The sequence below is a fragment of the Pimephales promelas genome, chromosome 1 (genome assembly GCF_988280905.1).
Source record: "Pimephales promelas chromosome 1, fPimPro1.hap1.1, whole genome shotgun sequence".
NCBI classification, from domain to species: domain Eukaryota; kingdom Metazoa; phylum Chordata; class Actinopteri; order Cypriniformes; family Leuciscidae; genus Pimephales; species Pimephales promelas.
The window spans coordinates 39,809,648-39,830,743 of NC_142769.1; the positions used below are offsets into that span (position 1 = coordinate 39,809,648).

At 37.1% G+C, this 21,096-nt stretch overlaps 2 protein-coding genes and 1 long non-coding RNA gene across 3 annotated transcripts; 2 read left to right on the forward strand and 1 right to left on the reverse strand.

Moving 5' to 3' along the window:
* Positions 1-35: 35 nt before the first annotated feature.
* Positions 36-4,903, reverse strand: msmp1 (microseminoprotein, prostate associated 1). Its single transcript, XM_089129676.1, has 3 exons — positions 2,409-4,903; positions 2,188-2,296; positions 36-695 (listed from the first exon to the last, which is right to left on the reverse strand). The coding sequence occupies exons 1-3, from the start codon at positions 2,509-2,511 to the stop codon at positions 527-529; spliced, it is 381 nt and encodes a 126-aa protein (XP_088985802.1). The 5' UTR covers positions 2,512-4,903; the 3' UTR covers positions 36-526.
* Positions 3,743-20,293, forward strand: pik3c3 (phosphatidylinositol 3-kinase, catalytic subunit type 3). Its single transcript, XM_089129677.1, has 25 exons — positions 3,743-3,888; positions 7,834-8,022; positions 8,307-8,450; positions 9,529-9,658; positions 11,841-11,927; positions 12,068-12,163; positions 12,723-12,794; positions 13,464-13,568; positions 13,649-13,741; positions 14,184-14,369; positions 14,663-14,805; positions 14,996-15,074; positions 15,166-15,233; positions 15,353-15,458; positions 16,208-16,324; positions 16,405-16,536; positions 16,620-16,748; positions 16,862-16,931; positions 17,013-17,077; positions 18,432-18,516; positions 18,594-18,668; positions 18,758-18,926; positions 19,010-19,100; positions 19,207-19,332; positions 20,045-20,293. Exons 1-25 carry the CDS (start codon positions 3,785-3,787, stop codon positions 20,057-20,059), a joined length of 2,676 nt encoding a protein of 891 aa, XP_088985803.1. The 5' UTR covers positions 3,743-3,784; the 3' UTR covers positions 20,060-20,293.
* LOC148998477 (uncharacterized) lies at positions 3,895-5,177 on the forward strand. The gene is made up of 2 exons (XR_016166930.1): positions 3,895-4,004; positions 4,887-5,177. It is a non-coding gene; the product is annotated as an uncharacterized LOC148998477 (long non-coding RNA).
* Positions 20,294-21,096: the final 803 nt, after the last annotated feature.

A 21,096-nucleotide genomic window follows, 5' to 3' on the forward strand; every position in this document is an offset into this window, starting at 1 on the left:
AAGAAAATAGATTCTAAATATGGGACAGTGTATAACTAAGCTGTTATTTACAATAGTGCATACATGGTTATGCTGCTTAAAATTAGAAACATGGATAAAATGTGTTATCAAATCAGAGTATTGCTTGTCTCATGAAGAGTTTTATTGAAATGATTTAATCAGGAATACACTTAATTTTGCTCTCAGGGCTTGAAAACATCTTTGCTATTGAGAGAAAGAACTGTAAAAGACAATGACAGGCCATTCACTGCTAATACTGTTATAGTGATATAATAGTAACATGGTAGAAAAGGCACAAAAATGCTCAACATTACATACAAATAAAAATAACTTCTGATCTCTCACTCCAATACAGGACTCGCTTTCCTCCCTTACATGCTGTACATGTCAAACTGCTTCCTTAAATGGTAATAGTTATGTTATGAGAATACAGTTGCTATAGGAGTAATTTCCCATCTCGCTTAACAGTGAGACAGATGTTAGCTGACAGGCAGAGGATTTGTGATTTTTGCAGGCTTTCTCCATGCTAACCTTCAAGTTTCATGTTGAGTGCTCCATGTCTTGGGTCAGCATTGTTGTCTTCTCCAGGAATGCAGGGCAGACGAGGATCAGAGGTCATAACCAGCATGACCTGGCAGGTCAGAGATTCAACTTGAACTTCACAATAGGGTGGAAAGTCCACAGGCCGATGCACACTGTAATTCAATAATTATATTATATTACATAACCCCTGCCATAGAAGAATCATTTTGTGTTCCGTAAAACAACATCCAGTGAACAGTTCTTAAAGGAACCATATTTTTCTAAATGTGAAAGAGATTGTAATAATCTGAAGAACCTTTCATCACTAAGGACCCTTTTGTGCAATTGAAAGGTTCCATGTTAAAGGTCAGAGCCGATCCGCCCTATACGCTCACTACGCAAGCTGCGTAGGGCCCCGCAAATTACTCAAGGCCCCGCCTCCCCCTCCTCGTGTCATAGCACGTCAATTAATGTTGACAAAATAAAGCGAAACTATCCCTCTGGACACGATAAGAGAAAGAAGAAAAAACATGAGAGTGAATTGCGGGAACAACATTTAGGTAAACTTGTGTTCTCTCCTCTCCAAGTTTGATGTCAGTCAGCAAAGTAAAGTTAAGTTTATGTGCATTTCTATTGTGTTTTTTCGGTCTTGCTGACCTAGCTGGGCAGACAGGCAGTGCATCTCTTGCGTCACTTCTCTTTGTGCCTGACTGACAAAAGTGAGAGTAAAATACAATTATTTATTACGTTTGTTTTTGATAAACAACAAAGTGCAAGTTGCGCAACGGTGTTTGTTTACTGCAGCTCGGAAAAGATAACCGCGTCGCGTGTGTTAGGCTATCATGTGTGTTCATATGCGCGTGCACGAAATGAAACGCGCATTTTTTCAAGCAGAAATATATGTGGACATACTATACAATATATGGGCGGGAAATGATGGCACTCCTCTCATCAAAGTACACATTATACATACATACTTTTAAAACAAGACACTGATTATCTAGTCTCAGTCAATGTGTAGTTAAACATTCTAAACAACTGCAGCAGCACTACTTATGCAAGATGGAAAGCAATATTGACAATTTGTCATTGATTGACTATTGATATATAGGCTATATTGAATTTAAAATGTTGATTAGCTGGACATACTGGTCAATATGGATGCACATCCCTCAGTAAATAATAACCATAAATCAAGAATTGCTTCAACATGCATAATAAAAAAAAAAAACTAACATGCCATGGCAAGCCATTTTAGCTTTTATTCATTCACAGTTTATGTATTTTTGATATTAAGAATATCATTTTTTTTTTACTATTTTCAATGTGAATTCTTGATTATTTTTTACTAGTAAGGCCCCTTAGTTACATTTTTATCTACCAATGTCTATTTTTGATATCAGGAATTACATGTTCACTTGTACAAAAGTTAATTCTTGATATCAATGAGCTCACGTCACAGCGTGACGGGTCAGGTAGAGGGCCCCTTAGCAGAATTTTGCTTAGGGCCCCAGGGAGGTCAGGATCGGCACTGTTAAAGGTCCTTCACGGAACCATTGATGGCAATAAAAAACTTCATTTTTTAAGGGTGTACTGTACTTTTAGTCTCAACGCATCAATCTCATTCATCGGGTTCTTTATATATAGAAGTGTTACAGTTCTTACGTTTCACAGCAACCCACTCCCACAGGGTGCAGGCAGGTGCACTGCACACAGCCCTGCTCCATCCAGCTTTCTCCCATAGAGTACTGCTTTCCATCATATTCACACAGAGCTGTGAAGAGAGACGTCAAACACACGGAATATCAATCTCCTCAAGCCTTGAGAGTGCCTGAACCTCAAGTGCACTCCAAAAAACTGTCATTAGATAGGACATATGCTCTCACCTTGAGAGTTGAAGTGACACTGCATTGGTGCTGCTGAACATGTCGTCCACACCAAGCAGGCCATGAAGAACATCAATGTGTCGTGTCTCGCCATGGGACCCATCTCGGTTGTTCGATCGCCCTCTGAGTTGCTCTCTCGTCTTTTGCACCTTCATTTATACCCCCTTTCGTTCATGGGGACGGGTGTGGGGAGTGGTTTACCCCCTACCTGAGGTATGTCTCTGGGGTGGGGGCAGGTTAGTTGGGCTGTTTGAGGGGGGTGTAAGGGAAAAAGCTGTGGTTTGGCACCACTTGTTCTTTCTCTCCAGTGATTGCCATTCTCCGCTCCACTGGGCATGACCTTGAAAAACTATAGAAAATCTGACACATCCTGGGATGACTAAGAGAGGTGGGGAAGAGAGCGAGAGAGCAAAAAGTTGACGCGAGACAGGACACAGATTATGGAGAACATAGACTGTCAGTTAAAGATAATCAGGTGTTCATCTGGGTTTTGGTGGTTGTACACTAATAATAAAGATGTTTTGATATTTTTAAGTATTTTATAGCAAGGCTGCATTTATTTGATAAAACACAAATATTGTGAAATATCATAATCTAAAATAACTGTTTTCTATGTTAATATATTTCAAAATGTAATTTATTCTTGTGATGGCAAAGCTGAATTTTCATTACTCATTCTGATATGCTGATTTGGTGCTCAATTATGATTGGTTAATACTGGTGCTTAAACACTGTTTCTTATTATTAGTAGCATTATGATGTTTGAAATGTTTTTTCAGACTAATAATTGTCTGGAAACCGTGATTTTTTTTTTCAGTGTTCTTTGATTTTATTTGCCCCATTTTTTTAAATGGTAAAGTATCATAGTGTCCACAAAATGATTAGGCAACAAAAACTGTTTTCAACATTGATATTAATAAGCAATGTTTCTTATTATTAGCAAATCAACATATCCAAATGATTTCTGAAGGATCATGCGACACTGAAGACTGGAGTAATGATACTGAAAATTCAGCTTAATAAATTACTTTTGAAATCTATTAAAAATAGAAAACTTCACAATATTACTGTTTTTTTTTTATTTACTGTAGGCTATTTTTGGTCAAATAAATGCAGCCTTGAGCATGAAAGACTTTTTCAAGAATACTACAAAAGTCTTAATTATTCCAAAGTTTTGACTGGTAGTAGGCCATAAATGATAAAGTAACCGTCAATATTATCTCACACATTCTTGAACAAAGCTGTGGATGGTCAAATGGTGATTCTCAGCAACACCAAGAAGATCAAAACACAAACAGGCATTTATCGTAACTGTGGTCCTCAGGTTGCCTTGACCTTCGTCTGCTTCTTTGGACCGAGCTTATGCTGATGATGTCATGGCTGTGATGACCTCACATGGGCCTGGTCCAGCTGAAGATGTTCATAAGCAGGAGGAAGCTCATAAAGGCAGGATTGGACGTTTATTGCGCAATTGCTGCAGGTGTGTGTTTATGACCAGGGAAGATGTAATATATTTCTGAAATGCGTTTTTGTTATTGAGGAAGGATTTCTAGGTGTCGAGCGTGAGGGATTGGGCTTTGAGCGGATGCCGAGAAGGTAACGCTCTTTGAGCCAGAACCAAACATTACATACTAGTTCGCACATTAGCTCATCTCTCGTCATCTTTGCTATCAAGATGGAAACATTTGCGATAGAAGAAACAGGCGTTTTCCAAGGAGGCCCTTGGGTACCACAAAGTCTGTTTGTAGCATTCACGCCTGTGTCACCCCACAGTAGTCTGAAAGGTGTTGAAAGCTCCTCCCGGTGTACTGCATGTTGTATTACTGCTCTATGGCTCTGACTACACCTCAGTTTGGATAAAGTGACTCAGTCTCTCCTCTGGCTGTGCATTCTGACCTTGTTTACCTCTGGTTGATCGTTAGAACTGGTTTAGTATTTACTAGAAGGCCATTGGGCAGAAGTTCTTATTTTGTGGTTGCCAATTAATCTTTGGTTGCTAATTGTTGTTAAATGGAAGAAGTAACTAAAGTGCTAGTATGAATTAGCATTTTCAACAGGTACACTTCAACATTAAGTGTTTTAGGAAGCACGTTTCCTGATTTATGTTAAATCATTTAAATCAAACCCTGGGTAACCTATCCCACTGTTTCGCAACTTATGTCTTATGTAGCTAGTACATAAACCACTACATTTTACAAAGGAACTGAATGTTCAATCACAGTTACCAACACATTTAAAACAACACCTGTTGTTGAAGTTTTTAGTTAGTTTAGTTATTAGTTTACAATGAATAAAATCTGACAACCAATTTTATAAAAAAATAAATAAAGATGCATTGCACATAATTCAGCTTGATCAGACCTACAAATACTCAATCCATCATATGAGCAATTATTAATTGCTGAAAACAAAACTTCAGACCTGTTAGCCAGTGGAAACCTTCATCATTTCAAGAGTGCATCTGTCCTTTGGTTTCAGCTCAAAGGAATGTGGCCTTAAACTTGGGAGCAAGGAAGCAGAGTCCCCTCTGTGAGTGTTCGGAACACATGAGGGGTGGCAATGAGCCTTATCCTCTTTAACAGCTCTTGAGTCCCGAGCGGAGGATGTAATGGACTGCGGCCCTGTTCTGTTGTGCAGTCTGACTCATCACCATTTATTACATAACCACACACTAATGTGCAGGGGGACCCGAGGTTGCACTAAAATTTAGATGCAAGTGATTGGATGCCAAACTGCCAACGAATGTAAATTAAAAGCAAGAACAGCTTGTTTTTTCAATCATTTTATTGGCTTGGTTCTTTTTCTGCCCTTGCAAATGATGGCAAGAAACACTTTATGTGAAGAGAGATGAGAATTTTAGGAAGTACAACTTATTTTGGTGCGTATTTACACAAACGCACCAATAAAATGTTAATTGCATTGGAGAACATACTTGGAGCATTATGTTCATGCACCCAAAAGACAGATAGCAAATGCAAATGACTTGTCCACCTGTGCAGAATTGCTGACGAAAGCCATAACCAACTGGTTTCACAGCAGATCTGAGCTTGTTAAATAATCATTTAATGAGTTGAGTGTTATAAACAATTTCTTGTTTTGGAAATCTCTTAATATATATTGTAAGAAAATGTATTCATTAATATCTTCCTACAAACTTGGCTTTGTTGTTCCTTTTTCTGCTTTAGATCCATACAAGAAGACGTGGGAAGAATGAGACATGCACAAAGTGGTATGCTTCACACCACCTTGAAAGTTTATTGATCAGATACACTACTTCTTATTGTGCATATTAATGTATCATAGTACAAAGACTTTCAGAATTGATTGTATAAACAAATAAACAGATTATCTCAAGACCTCCTACTTTCTTTTACCATAAATGTATGCTTCTGTTTCATTTTTATCCTCCTTGACCTTTATCAATGTTCCAAAATATGATGCTTTATGCATACAATTTTTAATTGTTAACATTTTATTTGACTCCCTTTATAGACTTTCCCATGGCCTATTGAACTTGACTACAGAAATAAGCATTATTCATTAGTTCTTTTTCACAGCATTTGGCTACAGAAAGCAGTCACCTACTAAGAGGGGGGACTGTCCAGTTATCTGAGACCCTTATTATCCGTTGATAAAACAGATTAAAAAGATAAACCACAATTGTTTACTACAGCACCTAAAAATCACATGACATAATGAATGTATTCTCTTCAAAGGGATTCAGAAAATGTAGTACATAATTAAATTAATTAAACATATTTAAACAAATGAAATAAAATCAAATGAGTAAAATAGATATTTCTATGATCTATTCTCATTGTACAATAATTAATATGCAATTCAAGAGGACTTTTAAACGCCTTACAAAAATTGTCCTCTTTTACTATCCGTTCTTCAACAAAACAGGAAGTCACAAAGATTCACCAGACCAAACAAGCTATTTCTGATCCGCTCAGTGCAAACAAGCCGCTGCGGCCATCGAGCAACTTGACATCGATTATTTGTGCCTGATTCTAATGTTTTCCTTTCTAAAAGCGGACGCGATGAAGCCCTGTCAGATGTTCATTATAACTTTATTATTGTCTTAAATTAAGACTGCTAGTATTTTTTTGACAGCCATATTGGTTGTCATTATTTAGGCGAAGTTATATCAAGAGTATAAACTGTTACGAAAAGCAAAAACTCCTGTAGTTAACTTAGATCCAGTGCAGGGTGTTTATAGGCCCTGCAGTTGATCTTCCATCGCCTGACAAATCTTTATGCGTTTCGTTTTGTTCACTACGGTTTTGCATAACACTTCGTCGATCACTGAAGATGGACACAGACAAGTTTAACTATGTGTATAGCTGCGATTTGGACATAAACGTCCAACTGAAAATGTGAGTATGTTTATGGACCTTAGTCATTGTCTTGATTGCAGAATGTCGAGTACCAGCTCATCATTATTGCTCATTGAAACATCGCTCGTATTATGCATCTAAGTTATGTAATTTATTAATATGGTTTTAATTATAATGTATACGTTGTCAAAGATAAAATCACTAAATCTCCATATGTAGAGGACTTAGTGCTTTTATATTTTAAACGTAGAAAGGAAGACTCTTCCCTCCGTTATATCAAATCGTTGTTTTTGTGATGTTTACCAAAGCTAGCATGGCAACACAATGAGTCAGAAGAATAAAGTGTTAACACGAGTCCAGCGAGAGCTGTTGTGTTTTAGGGCTGTCATCTGTCTATTGATATCATTCTCCTTTTGCCCTCGATCTTAACGAGTCTCTGTCCACATGTGGATCATAAATGACCCCTTGTTTTTGTCCGGCTGCACACGCGCGCATAACGGAGTCAGTTTAATTTCTCTCTGTGTGTGTGTGTGTGTGTGTTGCATTACGTTAGAAGGACAGAAAAAATCCCAGGGTGTTAGTGAGCAAACTTTTACCCAAGACCTCATCATAAGACAGTGAAGCCAAACTGCATGAACTTCACATGGTGACAGAAGAGCTGTCACCATGTGAAGCACCAGAAACTATAATTTTAAGGGATAGTTCACCCAAAAATGAACATTTTGCCTCATTGCAAAGTTTCAAACCTGTATTAGTGTTTGTTCTTCTTTTATTTTCATTTCATCTTCATTTGTTTTTTTTTTTTGAATGTGAGTTAGTAATAAAAGAATTATAATTTTTAGGTAAACTATACCTTTATATATATATATATATATATACACACACACACACACACACACACACACATGCGTGTGTGTGTGTTTTGACAGTACTAATGACTAACGACTAGCGTCAGTGTGAATATAATATGAGGTGGAAAGGTCACGGAAATGATTGGTCAAATAGCTGAAATTTAGACCCCAAATATCTTGACGTTGTGTGCTGACTGAGCAGAAATAGCCTTTCGTTTGTGTTTGCTTTTGCAGAGGCAGTCTAGAGGGCAAGAGAGAGCAGAAGAGCTATAAATCTCTGCTCGAGGACCCCATGCTACGATTCTCGGGACTCTATCAGGAGAGCTGCTCCGACCTGTACGTCACCTGTCAGGTGTTTGCTGAGGGCAAGCCACTCGCTCTGCCAGTACGGACGTCTTACAAGGCTTTCAGCACTCGCTGGAAGTGAGTACATTTACCAACAGTTAATCTCCGTATCTCACACTGTGGCTCACTTTATGCAAGTGTGACCCAGTAATGAGTCAGAGCAGGAAACCAAACAAAATATGTCAGATATGTGTCGCAGAGATATATAGCCTATATATTTTGGTACCTTTATCATCTTCTCACATATTTACACAGATACATGACAAGTGTAATTAATTTTCTTAATTTAGAAAAAACATTAATACCTTCAGATCTTGTTTGTTGACTGTACTGAGCATTTTGCCACATTTTCTTCTTCGTAGCTGGAATGAGTGGCTTAGATTGCCAGTGAAGTACCCTGACCTGCCTCAGAGTGCCCAGGTGACTCTAACTGTTTGGGATGTGTATGGACCCGGCCGTGCCACACCTGTTGGGGGCACTACAGTCACCCTGTTTGGGAAATATGGGTAAAGGTCTACTGTTTTATCAGAAATTATGTGTGTACCTCATTAGCCTTCATGTAAACTACTGAAAATGTCATGTGATTGAGCTCTTTTTGAAAGAAATGTATCTATGGTTAAAAGATACTTTTAATAATAATTGTTTTGAAAACCTTTAATTATATCTACTTTCACAATCAAATATTTGTATTTGAAACAAATAATAGTTTCAAATATTTCTCACTGTTCAAATGTTTGGGGACAATATAATTTTTTAACCTCTTTTTCAGCAAGGCTGCATTAAATTGTTCAAAAGTGACAGTTAACAGGATTATAATTTTACAAATTAATTATATATCAAATAAATGCTGTTCTTTTGAACTTTCTATTCATCAAATAATTAAAAAAAGGAAAAAAATATCATGGTTTCCACATGGCTGCTGAAAACTCAGCACATTAATAAATTACATTTTAAAATATATATTTTTTTATTACAGCAAATAATTGTAGTCTTGGTGGGCAATAGAGACTTCTTTCAAACACACACACAAACACCTTTGAACGATTCTGAACATGTGAAAGTTTTGAAGGACAGTTGGACATGATATATTTGTGCAAAATTAAAAGGAGGCATTTACCAATTATGCACGAGGATGCCATGCTGATTCAGATAAATTCTTTAGGTAGCTGACTCAGTCACTTTTTACAGGAATCTAACAAGAAACAGGACTCTCGCAATTATGGTAACACTGACACCAGATTCTTATCTTTGAATGCACAGAAAGTTCAGAATACATATAATTCATATCTTTACTCGCATGATAAATTCATTGTAATCCAGAATTGAAATTACATATAACCAGCATATTCAGAATCTGTGATTATATCGAATGAATTCGAATTAATACAAATCTGTGCATGTTAATATAGTGAGTGCGGTGTTATTAATCATTTATGGAAGAGATTGTTAGGGAGACAAACTTTTTGTTTGATGTTTTTTTGTTGTTGACATTTTTCAACGAAAGTTTGCACACTACCCCTCTTTTACATCTAATGAGGGGAATCGCTTATCCTTCTTCATCTCTCTTCTTCCTCTATCTACCAGAATGTTCCGGCAGGGCATGCATGATCTGAAGGTGTGGCCGGGCGTGGAGGGTGATGGCAGTGAGCCCACTAGTACACCAGGAAGGACCAGCAGCACTCTCTCAGAGGACCAGATGGGCCGCCTAGCCAAGGTCAGTTGAGGGATTAGGGAGTGGATAACTGAGACAGAAAGGCGAGAAATATGCCTGTGGACAGTTACTGGACATGAGGGATATTTTAAATGAAAAGTGGGTGGGAGGGTGGGATAGATGGATGTGCTGTTTGTGTTTATAGATTACCCAATTTGTGGAAAGAATGAGAATTGAGAGTGTTTGGGAGTGTGATTTGTGTGTGTGTGTGTGTGTGTGTGTGTGTTCTCTAAAAGGACATGTTTTAACTGCCCTCTGTTCCAGGGCCCAGACCTGGAGATACTTAGTGACGTGAGTATGAGAGAAAACGGGACAGGAATGCTGAATGTATGTATCTGTGTGTATGTATGTGTAGGAGTGTGTGCTTGTCTCATAGTTTTTGGGCAAGATATAGGATGGGTTCCATACTTAGCTTGTTTAATTTGACCCACATTTTCACAAATAGGATAAGTATATAATTTTCTGTGTGTTTTGGACTTTCAAGCACTGACATTTTGGACATTGCTTGCCCTCACCAATTTTTTTTTATTTAACAATTTATATTCTTTTTTGTTTTTGAGAATTTATGTAAAGCAGAAAAAGCTGTAATAAAGCACACCAAGTGTTTAGGGGAATTGAGAAACACTTTTTATGGAAGCAATAAGGTACCAGAGGCTGTGCTGTATCATAAATAAGTAATGGCCGAAGGGCGTTGTTAGGCACGAGTACCTTATTGCTTTTATAAAATGGTTACCACACAATAAAAATGTTAAAGTAAAAAAATATGTATTAGTGCAACTTTAATGAAGTAAAATCACTCCTTCCGCTAGAAAAAAAAATAGTCCCTGACCGTAAACAGCAACAACGTTCCGATGTGTAATATACATGAAAGCTCAAATAAAAACAGCATAGGGACTGCATTGTTGCGCAGTGATAAATAGAACCGTTGGGTGAAGCGGTCATTGGCGTGTTTTATTATGAATAAAGCACAGCTATTGACCAATCAGAATCAAGGATTGGAACTAACCGTTTTATAAGACACTATAAATTTCCCATGCAATTGTTTTTCTTAATGACAAGGATTCGGCTATGTCTATTAAACATTTGACAAGGACGATCACAGCAAACATATGTGTTGGTGCTGCCACTGCCCCAGAGACAGCAGTTGTCATGTATAGATATGAAACAGCTCCTCAAACTTTCAACCATACACTATCTTTATTTCAGTGTTACAATAATTCAAAATAACGTAAAAGATATAAACACTGATGTCTACAGTAGTGATCAATTACATCATTACACCAGTAGGTGGCGAAAATTGAGTGAGTCGTTGAGTCAATCATTAATTAATTCAAACAAAACAATTTTTTTTAAATGAATTAAAATTAATTCAATATTTTAAAATTGATTTATAATTTATATAATTTGCAGCATTTAACATTTTATCAGAACCAGTAAATTGCATGTTATTTTGTTTAGTGGTCTATGCAGAATCGTGAAACAAAAAAAAAATTGATTCTTAAATCAGAATTGTGCAGCTCTACTATAAATTAATTTTAAAAAATCTGGCTGGTCAGATACAACTTGAGCCCTTTTAACAACATCTTTCAACTAAATGTTTCAACTCATGTTATGGCCATGTCAAAGCTGGTAAGCTTGCCTGAACCTCTGTTCATAACAATTGTGTCTGTAATTTATAACCAGACGTTCATCTACAGAAAAATAGTTCTACATCAAACGGACAGTTTAGAAGATAAATATAAAGATAGTTGTGCTGGGTAATAATGATTTGTTGTGGATGCAGTTGACAAAGCTTAACTTGTTTGGAACTGGGAACATTCCTTGAAATGTTATGGATATTATGTATAGCCACTAAAACAGAAGTATTGCTGGTTCAACAAAGTCCTCTTAGACTCTTGGTGGCCTTTGGATGAGATGTGTTATGGTACTAATTATTACTAACTGTTTGTTTAGAAAGGGCTGAGTCATCTTAGTGTGCTACTACTTTGTACTGGCACCAACTGAATGTCTTGCTAATGGGCGTTTTTGTGTTTGAGGCTCTTGCTGGCTGACACGCCACTGTCATATGATTGGCTAAAGGATTGTGCGCACAAGGTATTAGTGTTGGTCTGGTCTTCGAAACGTGTCTTTTTCTTTAAGTTTTTCTCTCTCTTTCTTTGCCTTTCTCTCTCTCTGTCTCTCCCAGCTAACAAAAGCTCATCGTCAGGGTCACATGGTTAAAGTAGACTGGCTGGATCGCTTGACCTTCAGAGAGATTGAGATGATCAATGAGGTGAGTGGGTTTGGGGTAAACGGTACATCATGATACGACATCACTATAATTTTTGTAACCTTTTTGTGGGCCCAAACTAAAAAACACAAGTATATCTAATCTAATTAAGATGATTCATAAAGTTTTTTTTCTCTCTACAGAGTGAGAAACGTAGCTCTAATTTCATGTACCTTATGGTGGAATTCTCCCGTGTCAAAAGTGGCGAACGAGAATACAGCATTGTCTATTACGAAAAGGTACATCCATTTTTAACTACATATTTTGCTATAAAGTCAACATTGATTCAAAATAACCCTTTTTATTGTCCCTGTTAAAGCATGATTCATCAAAATGTACTGTATGTGACTAGGTTGTGAACTAATATCCAATAACTATCTTTAGCATATGCTTGTTGTTGGGAAAGCAGTTTTTCAAAAATCTTACCAATTGCTAATAGAGTTATTTAATGTGGTTAAATGTAATATGTATTAACATTTAGTTTGAAAAGAATAGCTTGTTGAGGGTGAACTTAATGGCTATTCGTGTCAAAAAAACAAACATTTTTAGGTGGGAAGCAGTGCGACACAATTCTAACTGCAAAGTAGCAGTGAGAAATAAATACTTTAACAATCTTATCATTTTTAGATGGGTAAAAACAAGCCCCAACTTACAGGTTTAGAAAAATACATTTTTACTTTTTGAAGTAAAATGGGTTGTGAATGCCTTTTTATTTTGACTTTAAATCAGTGATTCATCAAAAATTTTAAAAGGAGTGTATTTAAAAGACCAGGTAAATTTAAGTGACTCTCTTTTCAGGATGCTGATGATTCCTCCCCTTTGCCAACCAGTTCAGATATTGTGAAAGTCCCAGACCCTCAGATGTGTATGGTGAGTGGAAACAAAAACAAAAAAGTCAGTTAATTTGGGTTCGTTGATTTGAGAATCTGTGATAAATGTCTGTCCTATGCCCCGTTTACACCTGGTATTAAGATGCGTTTCGGTCGATCGGATCGCAAGTAGATCAGGGAGACACATTCCCGTTTACACCTGGTGTTTTAATCTCTTTTGTCCACCTTAAATTACTTCTGTCCTGATTTCTTCGAGGGTGAGGTGGGTGAGTGTGTGTTAGAAATCAGGAATGGTGAGAGAGTTTGGTTTTCATCTTCAAACCAAACTTGGGTCTTCGGCCATCAAAGTTTAAATCCTTTCTGGATATCACACTTCCCATAATGTTTTTGCATTAGATCAGTAGGCGGACAGAAGGCGGTCTTTTGTGGCTGTTCGATCATATGAACATGTACAATACAAAAGCAAACTGGTCGAATGAGTTTTGACTACCTCTGGAATCGGTTGAATGTGGACAAACTCTAAAAGGTTTAGACGCCATTTACACCTGTATTTAGCATCGTCCACTTGGGTTCTTAATACCAGGTGTAAACCGGGCCTTGCACTCAAATGGTGGTGTATACTTTGGCACCTGATAATGTAAAAAACACATTTCATGTAATTGTAAAATGACAAAGTTGGTACTTTACTGGTGCTTGTGTTCTGTTGCAGGAGAACCTTGTGGAGAGTAAGCATCATAAACTGGCTCGTAGTTTGCGCAGCGGACCGTCTGACCACGATCTCAAACCTAACGCAGCCACACGTGATCAACTCAATGTTAGTGGTGAAGAGAAAAAGAAGTCCACAAGACTTCTCTGCAGTTGTGTTTTTAACATGTATATATTTATCTGTCATAGATCATTGTGAGCTACCCACCCACTAAACAGCTAAGCTCTGAGGAACAGGACCTTGTGTGGAAGTTTAGATACTACCTCACCACACAAGAAAAGGTGAGTGAGCACATGTACCGTACACACTAACCATTTAAAAGTTTTGGGGTCGGCAAGAAAGAAATGAAGGCTTTTATTCAGCAAAAGTGACAGTAAAGACATTTATAATGTTACACATCATTTTCTATTTCAAAAATATGCTTTTCTTTTGAAATGTCTTGTTCCTTAAAATATATTTTGCCATCACAGGAATAAATTATATTTTAAAATATCTAAAATAGAAAACAGTTGTTTCACAATATTGCTGTTTTCTTTTAATCAAATAAATGCAGCCTTGGTGACCATACGAGACTAAATAAATCAATATTGCTAAATAAATCTTACCGACCCCAAACATTTGAAATTATGTTCATGTTTACTAGTGTTTCCCCATTGTTAGTAGGGTGGTGTCTCAGTTTTACTCTGTGTCCAAGGCAGGATCTAATTGTGGCTCTGTTTTTAGGCTTTGACTAAGTTCCTGAAGTGCGTGAACTGGGATCTGCCCCAGGAGGCAAAACAGGCCCTGGAGCTGCTGGGAAAATGGCGGCCGATGGATGTGGAGGATTCCCTGGAGCTGCTGTCCTCTCAGTTTACCAACCCCACAGTCAGACGCTACGCTGTCGCGAGGCTGCAGCAGGCTGACGATGAGGTAAAATCTACAGTATATGTGTTTCTGTGTCTTTATGTATGTCTTCTATCTAGAGCATATGTGTCAGTAGTATATGTCTTTGTGCATCAGATGATTTTATACTTTCTAATGCAGTCTTAACTATCCTTAAATATGCACACCATTACTAATGGAAATCTTTTGGGACAAAATCCTTGTGCTGATAAACATTTAATTCTGCTTATTTTTCTGACTCTTTAGAGAATTAATTGTGATGCATACAATAACCATACCATACACACACACACCTCATCTCTCTTTGTAATTCCCTATAGGATCTGCTAATGTACTTGCTCCAGCTGGTACAGGCATTGAAATATGAGAACTTCATTGATATTCAGGGTGGTTTGGAGCCTGCCAGTAAGAGAGAAAGTCAGGGGGTCCTGGCAGAGAGCTCAACAATAGGAGATCTGGAAAGGTCAGCTTAATCCTCACAATGGGAAATGGGAAATTTAGACATCACTTTTCATAGAATCACAGCATCTTTCAACATCTATGCATGCACGATTTCCAGAGATGCTTAGAATATATGTACTGTTGGAATTATAAACAATCAAAAATTGAAAAACAAAAAACGTGAGGGTTTCACTCACTGATTTATTTTTCAGTTCCCAGATGGCATCAACTATCCCTGTGATGCCCAGTGGACAGAAAGGCAAAGAGGGAGCAGATGGTGAAAATCTCGAGGTAAGTGTAAAATAAAAAGTTTGCAGATGAAAAAAATCTGTGGAGGGGATGTGGAGATTATGTAACGGTGTGTATGACCTGTGTTCCACAGCAAGATCTGTGCACTTTCCTTATTTCACGTGCCTGCAAAAACTCCACTCTGGCAAACTATCTATACTGGTGAGTTCATTAATCAAGGGGTTTTGCAGTTCTTGCATGATTATAACAATTTTCACCGACTCCATATGTAAGATTTAAAACTAAAAGAAAATGTTGTCTTAAATTGTCTTCTGATGCAGGTATGTAATAGTGGAGTGTGAGGATCAGGACACCCAGCAGAGAGACCCAAAAACCCATGACATGTACCTCAATGTAATGAGGCGGTTCAGTCAGGCTCTGCTCAAGGTACCTTCACATTCTGAACCCACATGACTGACAAACTAATTTGATAATATACAATACTGTTCAAAAGTTTGGAGTCAGTAAGACTTTCTAATATTTTTGTAAGACGTCTCTTATGCTGTAATTATTTGATCAAAAAATAAGTAAAATTGTAAAATAGTATTACGATTTAAATATATTTGCTTTTTTAAAATATTATTATATTTTACAATTTATTCTTAAATTATTTTTTTTTAAATGTAATTTATTCCTCTGATGGCAAAGTTGAATTTTCAGCATCATTACTCCACTCTTCAGTGTCACATGAGCCTTCAGAAATCATTCTAATATGCTGATTTAGTGCTCAAGAAACATTCTTATTATCATCAATATTAAAGTCTTTGATTGAACAGAACACCCTTTGTTTGGAATATCTTTTGTAACGTTATAAATGTCTTTTTCTGTCACTTTTGATCAATTAAATGCATCCTTACTAAATAAAAGTTGCTAAAATTAAAACAACTTTTGAACACTGCTGTACCTAACCAGACATGATGCTCAAATTTTCAGCATCGAGAAATTTGTCCGTCTACACAATCACAACCAGTCAGGAGATATCTAGTTAAGATTGGAATTTGAAAGTGATTTTGTCTGATTATTTTGCAAATTCATGCCTCTTATACATATGATTGGTTGATAGAAGTAAATAGATGTGAAGTGTTGAAATAGAGGATATTGAAAATAATATGTGATGTTTGTGTTGGTATTTCCAGGGTGATAAGAGTGTTAGAGTGATGCGCTCCCTTCTGGCCTCCCAGCAGACATTTGTAGACAGACTAGTGCAACTCATGAAAGCTGTTCAGAGAGAGAGCGGAAACCGCAAGAAAAAGGTACGGAACATCTGCTGTAGATCACGAGGAATCTTTTGTAAAGTTTTTTGTTACATTTCATTTTTTTCTGTCACTGACAGACGGAGCGGTTACAGAGCCTGTTGGCTGATAACGAGAAGGTGAATCTGTCAGAGATCGAGCCCATCCCTCTCCCTCTGGAACCCCAAATCCGCATCAAAGGCATCATACCTGAGACTGCAACACTATTTAAGGTATTGTGCATCATTTATATCCATTACACCGAGTCTCGCATGCATCCATCCACCCCTGACACTGCAGTTTGTGTCTCTTTCAGAGTGCTCTGATGCCAGCAAAGCTCATCTTTAAGACAGAGGATGGGGAGCAATATCCAGTCATCTTTAAACATGGAGATGACCTGAGACAGGACCAGCTCATCCTGCAGATTATTTCACTCATGGATAAGGTCCAAAGAGCTCATTAAAAGCCTCACACAGTACCAACAGGACACATAGTTTATATCAGTATTCAGTTACGTCTTCTTACATAGCTGATCATTAGCTTTCTTATCTTCAACAGTTGCTGAGGAAAGAGAATTTGGACCTGAAGTTGACTCCATACAAAGTCCTGGCGACCAGCACCAAACATGGTCAGTACTGCTTCACCCATTGAGCCCGTCAATGCACGTGTGGGAGTTTCATTACACTGGATGCATTTGATTTGTCTGCAGGTTTTATGCAGTTTATGCAATCAGTGCCTGTGGCTGAAGTTTTGGCGACTGAAGGCAACATTCAGGTAATGCAATACAATAAAGTTCTGCAGTTCTGCTTCTGGAGGGCCACCATCCTGCAAAGTTCTGCTCCAACACTAACCAGTTAATCCAGGTCTTCAGGGTCGCTTGATACCTCCAGATCTGCAGGAACGTGGCCCACCATGAATAGGATTGGACACCCATTTCACTTGGATATACACTACAGGTCAAAAGTTTTAGATTGGTAAGATTTTTAATGTTTTTAAAAGAAGTCTTTTCTGCTCCCCAAGGCTGCATTTATATGATTAAAAAAAACAAACAAACAAAAAACATTATTATTGCGAAATATTATTACAATTTAAAACGTCTGTTTTCTTTGTGAATATACAGTAAAGTGTAATTTATTCCTGTGATCAAAGCTGAATTTTCATCATCATCACTCCAGTCTTCAGTGTCACATGATCCTTCAGAAATCAGGCTAATAGGATGATTTGCTGCTCAAGAAACATGTATGATTATTATCAATGTTGAAAACTGTTTTTTACATTTTTATTTCAGGATTCTTTGATGAATAGAAAGTTCAAAAGAACAGCTTTTATCTGAAATGGAAAGTTTTTGTAACATTAAACACTAAACACCCTTTAAACAACATTAAACACCCTTTAAAAAGTTTGGGGTCAAATAAGAATTTTTATTTAATTTTTTGGGGGAAAAATAAGAAATCAATACTTCTATTCATCAAGGATGAGTCACATTGATCAAAAGTTACAGTAAAGACATTTATAATGTTAGAAAAGATTCTATTTTGAATAAATGCTGTTCTTTGAACTTTCTATTCATCAAAGAATTTTTGAAAAAAAAAGTGCACAACTGTTTTCAACATTGAAAGTAATAATGAATGTTTTTTGAGCATAAAATCATATTGAAAATCATCACGTGATTTCTGAAGGATCATGTGACACTGAAGATTTGAGTAATGATGCTGAAAATTCAGCTTTTTTCAGAGGAATAAATGACATTTTAATATATATTAAAATAGAAAATAATCATTTTAAATTGTCATTATATTTCACAATATTACTGTTGTTTTGTTTTTTTGTTTAAAAAAATGCAGCTTTGGTGAGCAGAAGAGAGTTCTTATAAAAACATTAAATGATTTAAAACTTTTGACCGGTAGTGTACATCGCAATAGGGAGAAAAAAAGACTGTTGTAATTCTAATATTTTAAAATAAAAGTAATATTTTATTACTTGCATTTGTATAATAGAATTGTAGGTGCAAGGTATCCACATACCAAATAGTGGATGTATTAAACGCATCTTTCTGTGTTCATTTAAAGAGAAAAAGCTCTCATATCTTTTTTTTTCATTTCTCTTGATTAATTATATCTCCATGCAGAGTTTCTTCCGAAAGCACGCTCCGAATGATAAGGGGCCATATGGCATCAGCTCTGAAGTCATGGACACATACGTTAAAAGCTGTGGTGAGCTTCACTTCATTAATTATTTACTTCTTTATAAATCATTATTCGCGTGTACTAAATCATGATATACTTTTCAGCGGGCTATTGTGTCATCACCTACATTCTAGGGGTTGGAGACAGACATCTAGACAACTTGCTTCTCACAAAGACTGGTACACTCAATAAACCCACCACAGCTTTCAATGACTTTATGCACTGATAAAATAGATTGGGCGTGCTGATCTGTGTCTCTGGCTTGCAGGGAAGCTGTTTCATATCGATTTTGGCTATATTTTGGGTCGGGACCCTAAACCCCTGCCACCCCCTATGAAGCTGAGCAAGGAGATGGTGGAAGGAATGGGGGGCATGCAGAGCGAACAATACCAGGAGTTCAGGAAACAGTGCTACACTGCCTTCCTGCACCTACGCAGGTGAGTTAAAGAAGACCTACTTGCTTTATGTTGTATGTCTTTGAAATCATAACCTTTTTTGTTGTTTTGGTTGTCTCATGCAGATACTCCAATCTCATTCTGAATTTGTTCTCTCTGATGGTGGATGCGAACATTCCCGACATTGCACTGGAGCCTGACAAAACTGTGAAAAAGGTTTGTGTGGTCCTAAATGTTTGGCCCCAAAATCTATCAAGAGAATCAAGAGAATAAAAGGAGCAATAAAATTTTAACCTGTTCATTCTTTGCCTGCCCACTGCAGGTTCAGGACAAGTTTCGATTGGACCTCTCAGATGAGGAAGCAGTGCATTATATGCAGAGTCTGATTGATGAGAGTGTAGGGGCTTTGTTTGCAGCAGTGGTTGAACAGATACACAAATTTGCACAGGTGTGTATCTTTCCTCATACTTTAACCCAATACTCTTTTCCCCTTTGCAAAGTCAGCATGGAAACTATTAAAGACAAGGCCTATTTATGATGTTGCTCAAAACAAGCTTGTTCCTTTGTTGGCCCATGACGCTAAATTCTGGAAAACACTACACAACTTTGCACAGATGTTTTCCCCTGATTTGCTGTCTGGATGAATTGACTCTTGTTGCCAAAGTTCAGGGCCAGTCTCCAGATTTTGGCCAGTCAGGGTTGAAAGATTTCACTCAAAATCACAGTGTAGCCCAGACAATTTTTTTAGCTTCAGTCTTTGATTCCATCCAGAGGAGATCAAATGTTTGATATTTTGAGAATTTACTTGACATGAGCTAGTTGACACGAGTTACAAAGTTACTTCAAGTTAGTAGAATGTCTAAAGTGGACAATCAAAATAAAGTGTAACCGCACAACTTGAAACTTAGTGGGTGATCCTCATTCATGTTGTCTATGATGCCCATTTTTTTCTCTTTAAAAATTTATGATGTTTAGTGGTGTTTCAAAATCTGTGCATATTTTAAGTCTTGCACTGTATTTCAGCTATAATAGAGTTCCCACTTTTGTTAATCCGCTATGATTATTGACAGATCCTGATAAATGGCTAAATAGCGGCCCCATGTAATTGACATAGCTGACGTATTGGACCTTTACTAATGTTTTATATTTAATCTCCACAGTATTGGCGCAGATGAGGCGATGTCATGGAACATGGTTCTCACCTGATCAGTAGGAGGGCAACAACAACTGAATGATAGACGGGAGAAAAGGACACGTGCCAAGGCCACACTAGTGACATCGTTTTCACCGTGAAGCATTCATGCACTAGGTCTTGACTAAACTGAATATATTTGTATATAAAATATAAAATGAACTGTATGTAAAAAAAAAAAAAAAAAAAAGATGGCCAAATAAAGATTCCAACTTTAGCATTTGTTTACTGGTCAGTATTCATTTTACAGTATATTCACTTTAACACTCATAAAACATTATATTAGTAACCAAAGTCTCTGCTGAATTTTTTTTTTTTTTTTTTTTTACTATAGAATGGTAATCCATTAAACGTGTATTTGAAACCCTTGATTAGGGACTGTTATCTGTTTGGAGACATCCTTCTATGACAATGAGTGTTTCTGATGCATATGGTGGTTTTAAAGGTTTCCATGGATGAGAATATGTGCGCGTTTCCTCCTATGGTGCCAGTCCGTTTGTGAATCACGCCTTCCTATGAGTATTCAATACAACTTTATTGCACAGCCTATTTAAAGAAATTGGCCAATGTCTTAGACTTACTAGTTATACAAAGTTAAAACCTCAATACATTTATTTTTAGACTACAGGTTATATGGATTAAACATTTCACCAACATTAGTCTGAGCAACTTTAATGCAAGTCTTAAGTTGTTTTGTTTTTGTAATTAAAATAATAAAACTTACTGTCACAAAATTAATGAGCACTCATGGCCCTCTATCAGAATCCAGAGTTTTGGGAAGATTGGAGAAACTTAATTTTTCGCCCAAAAAAAAAAAAAAAAAACGTAAGGGGTACCACTGTCGTTTTTTTTTTTCCGGCCGAATTTTTGAGTTTCGATATCTCAGCTCTGGAAGGGGCTAGAGCCTCCATTTTTGCACTCAGGTCTAAGTCTCATGGCCCTCTATCAGAATCCAGAGTTTTGGGAAGATTGGAGAAACTTAATTTTTCGCCCAAAAAAAAAAAACGTAAGGGGTACCAC

Coding starts and splice junctions, on each gene's coding strand:
- msmp1 (XM_089129676.1), bottom strand. CDS start 2,511: ATGGGTCCCATGGCGAGACACGACACATTGATGTTCTTCATGGCCTGC. Junction 2,297..2,408: donor GTGTCACTTCAACTCTCAAG/GTGAGAGCATAT, acceptor CTCTCTTCACAG/CTCTGTGTGAATATGATGGA. Junction 696..2,187: donor GGAGTGGGTTGCTGTGAAAC/GTAAGAACTGTA, acceptor ATTGAATTACAG/TGTGCATCGGCCTGTGGACT.
- pik3c3 (XM_089129677.1), top strand. CDS start 3,785: ATGGCTGTGATGACCTCACATGGGCCTGGTCCAGCTGAAGATGTTCAT. Junction 15,234..15,352: donor CTGGCAAACTATCTATACTG/GTGAGTTCATTA, acceptor CTTCTGATGCAG/GTATGTAATAGTGGAGTGTG. Junction 16,537..16,619: donor AGACTGCAACACTATTTAAG/GTATTGTGCATC, acceptor TGTCTCTTTCAG/AGTGCTCTGATGCCAGCAAA.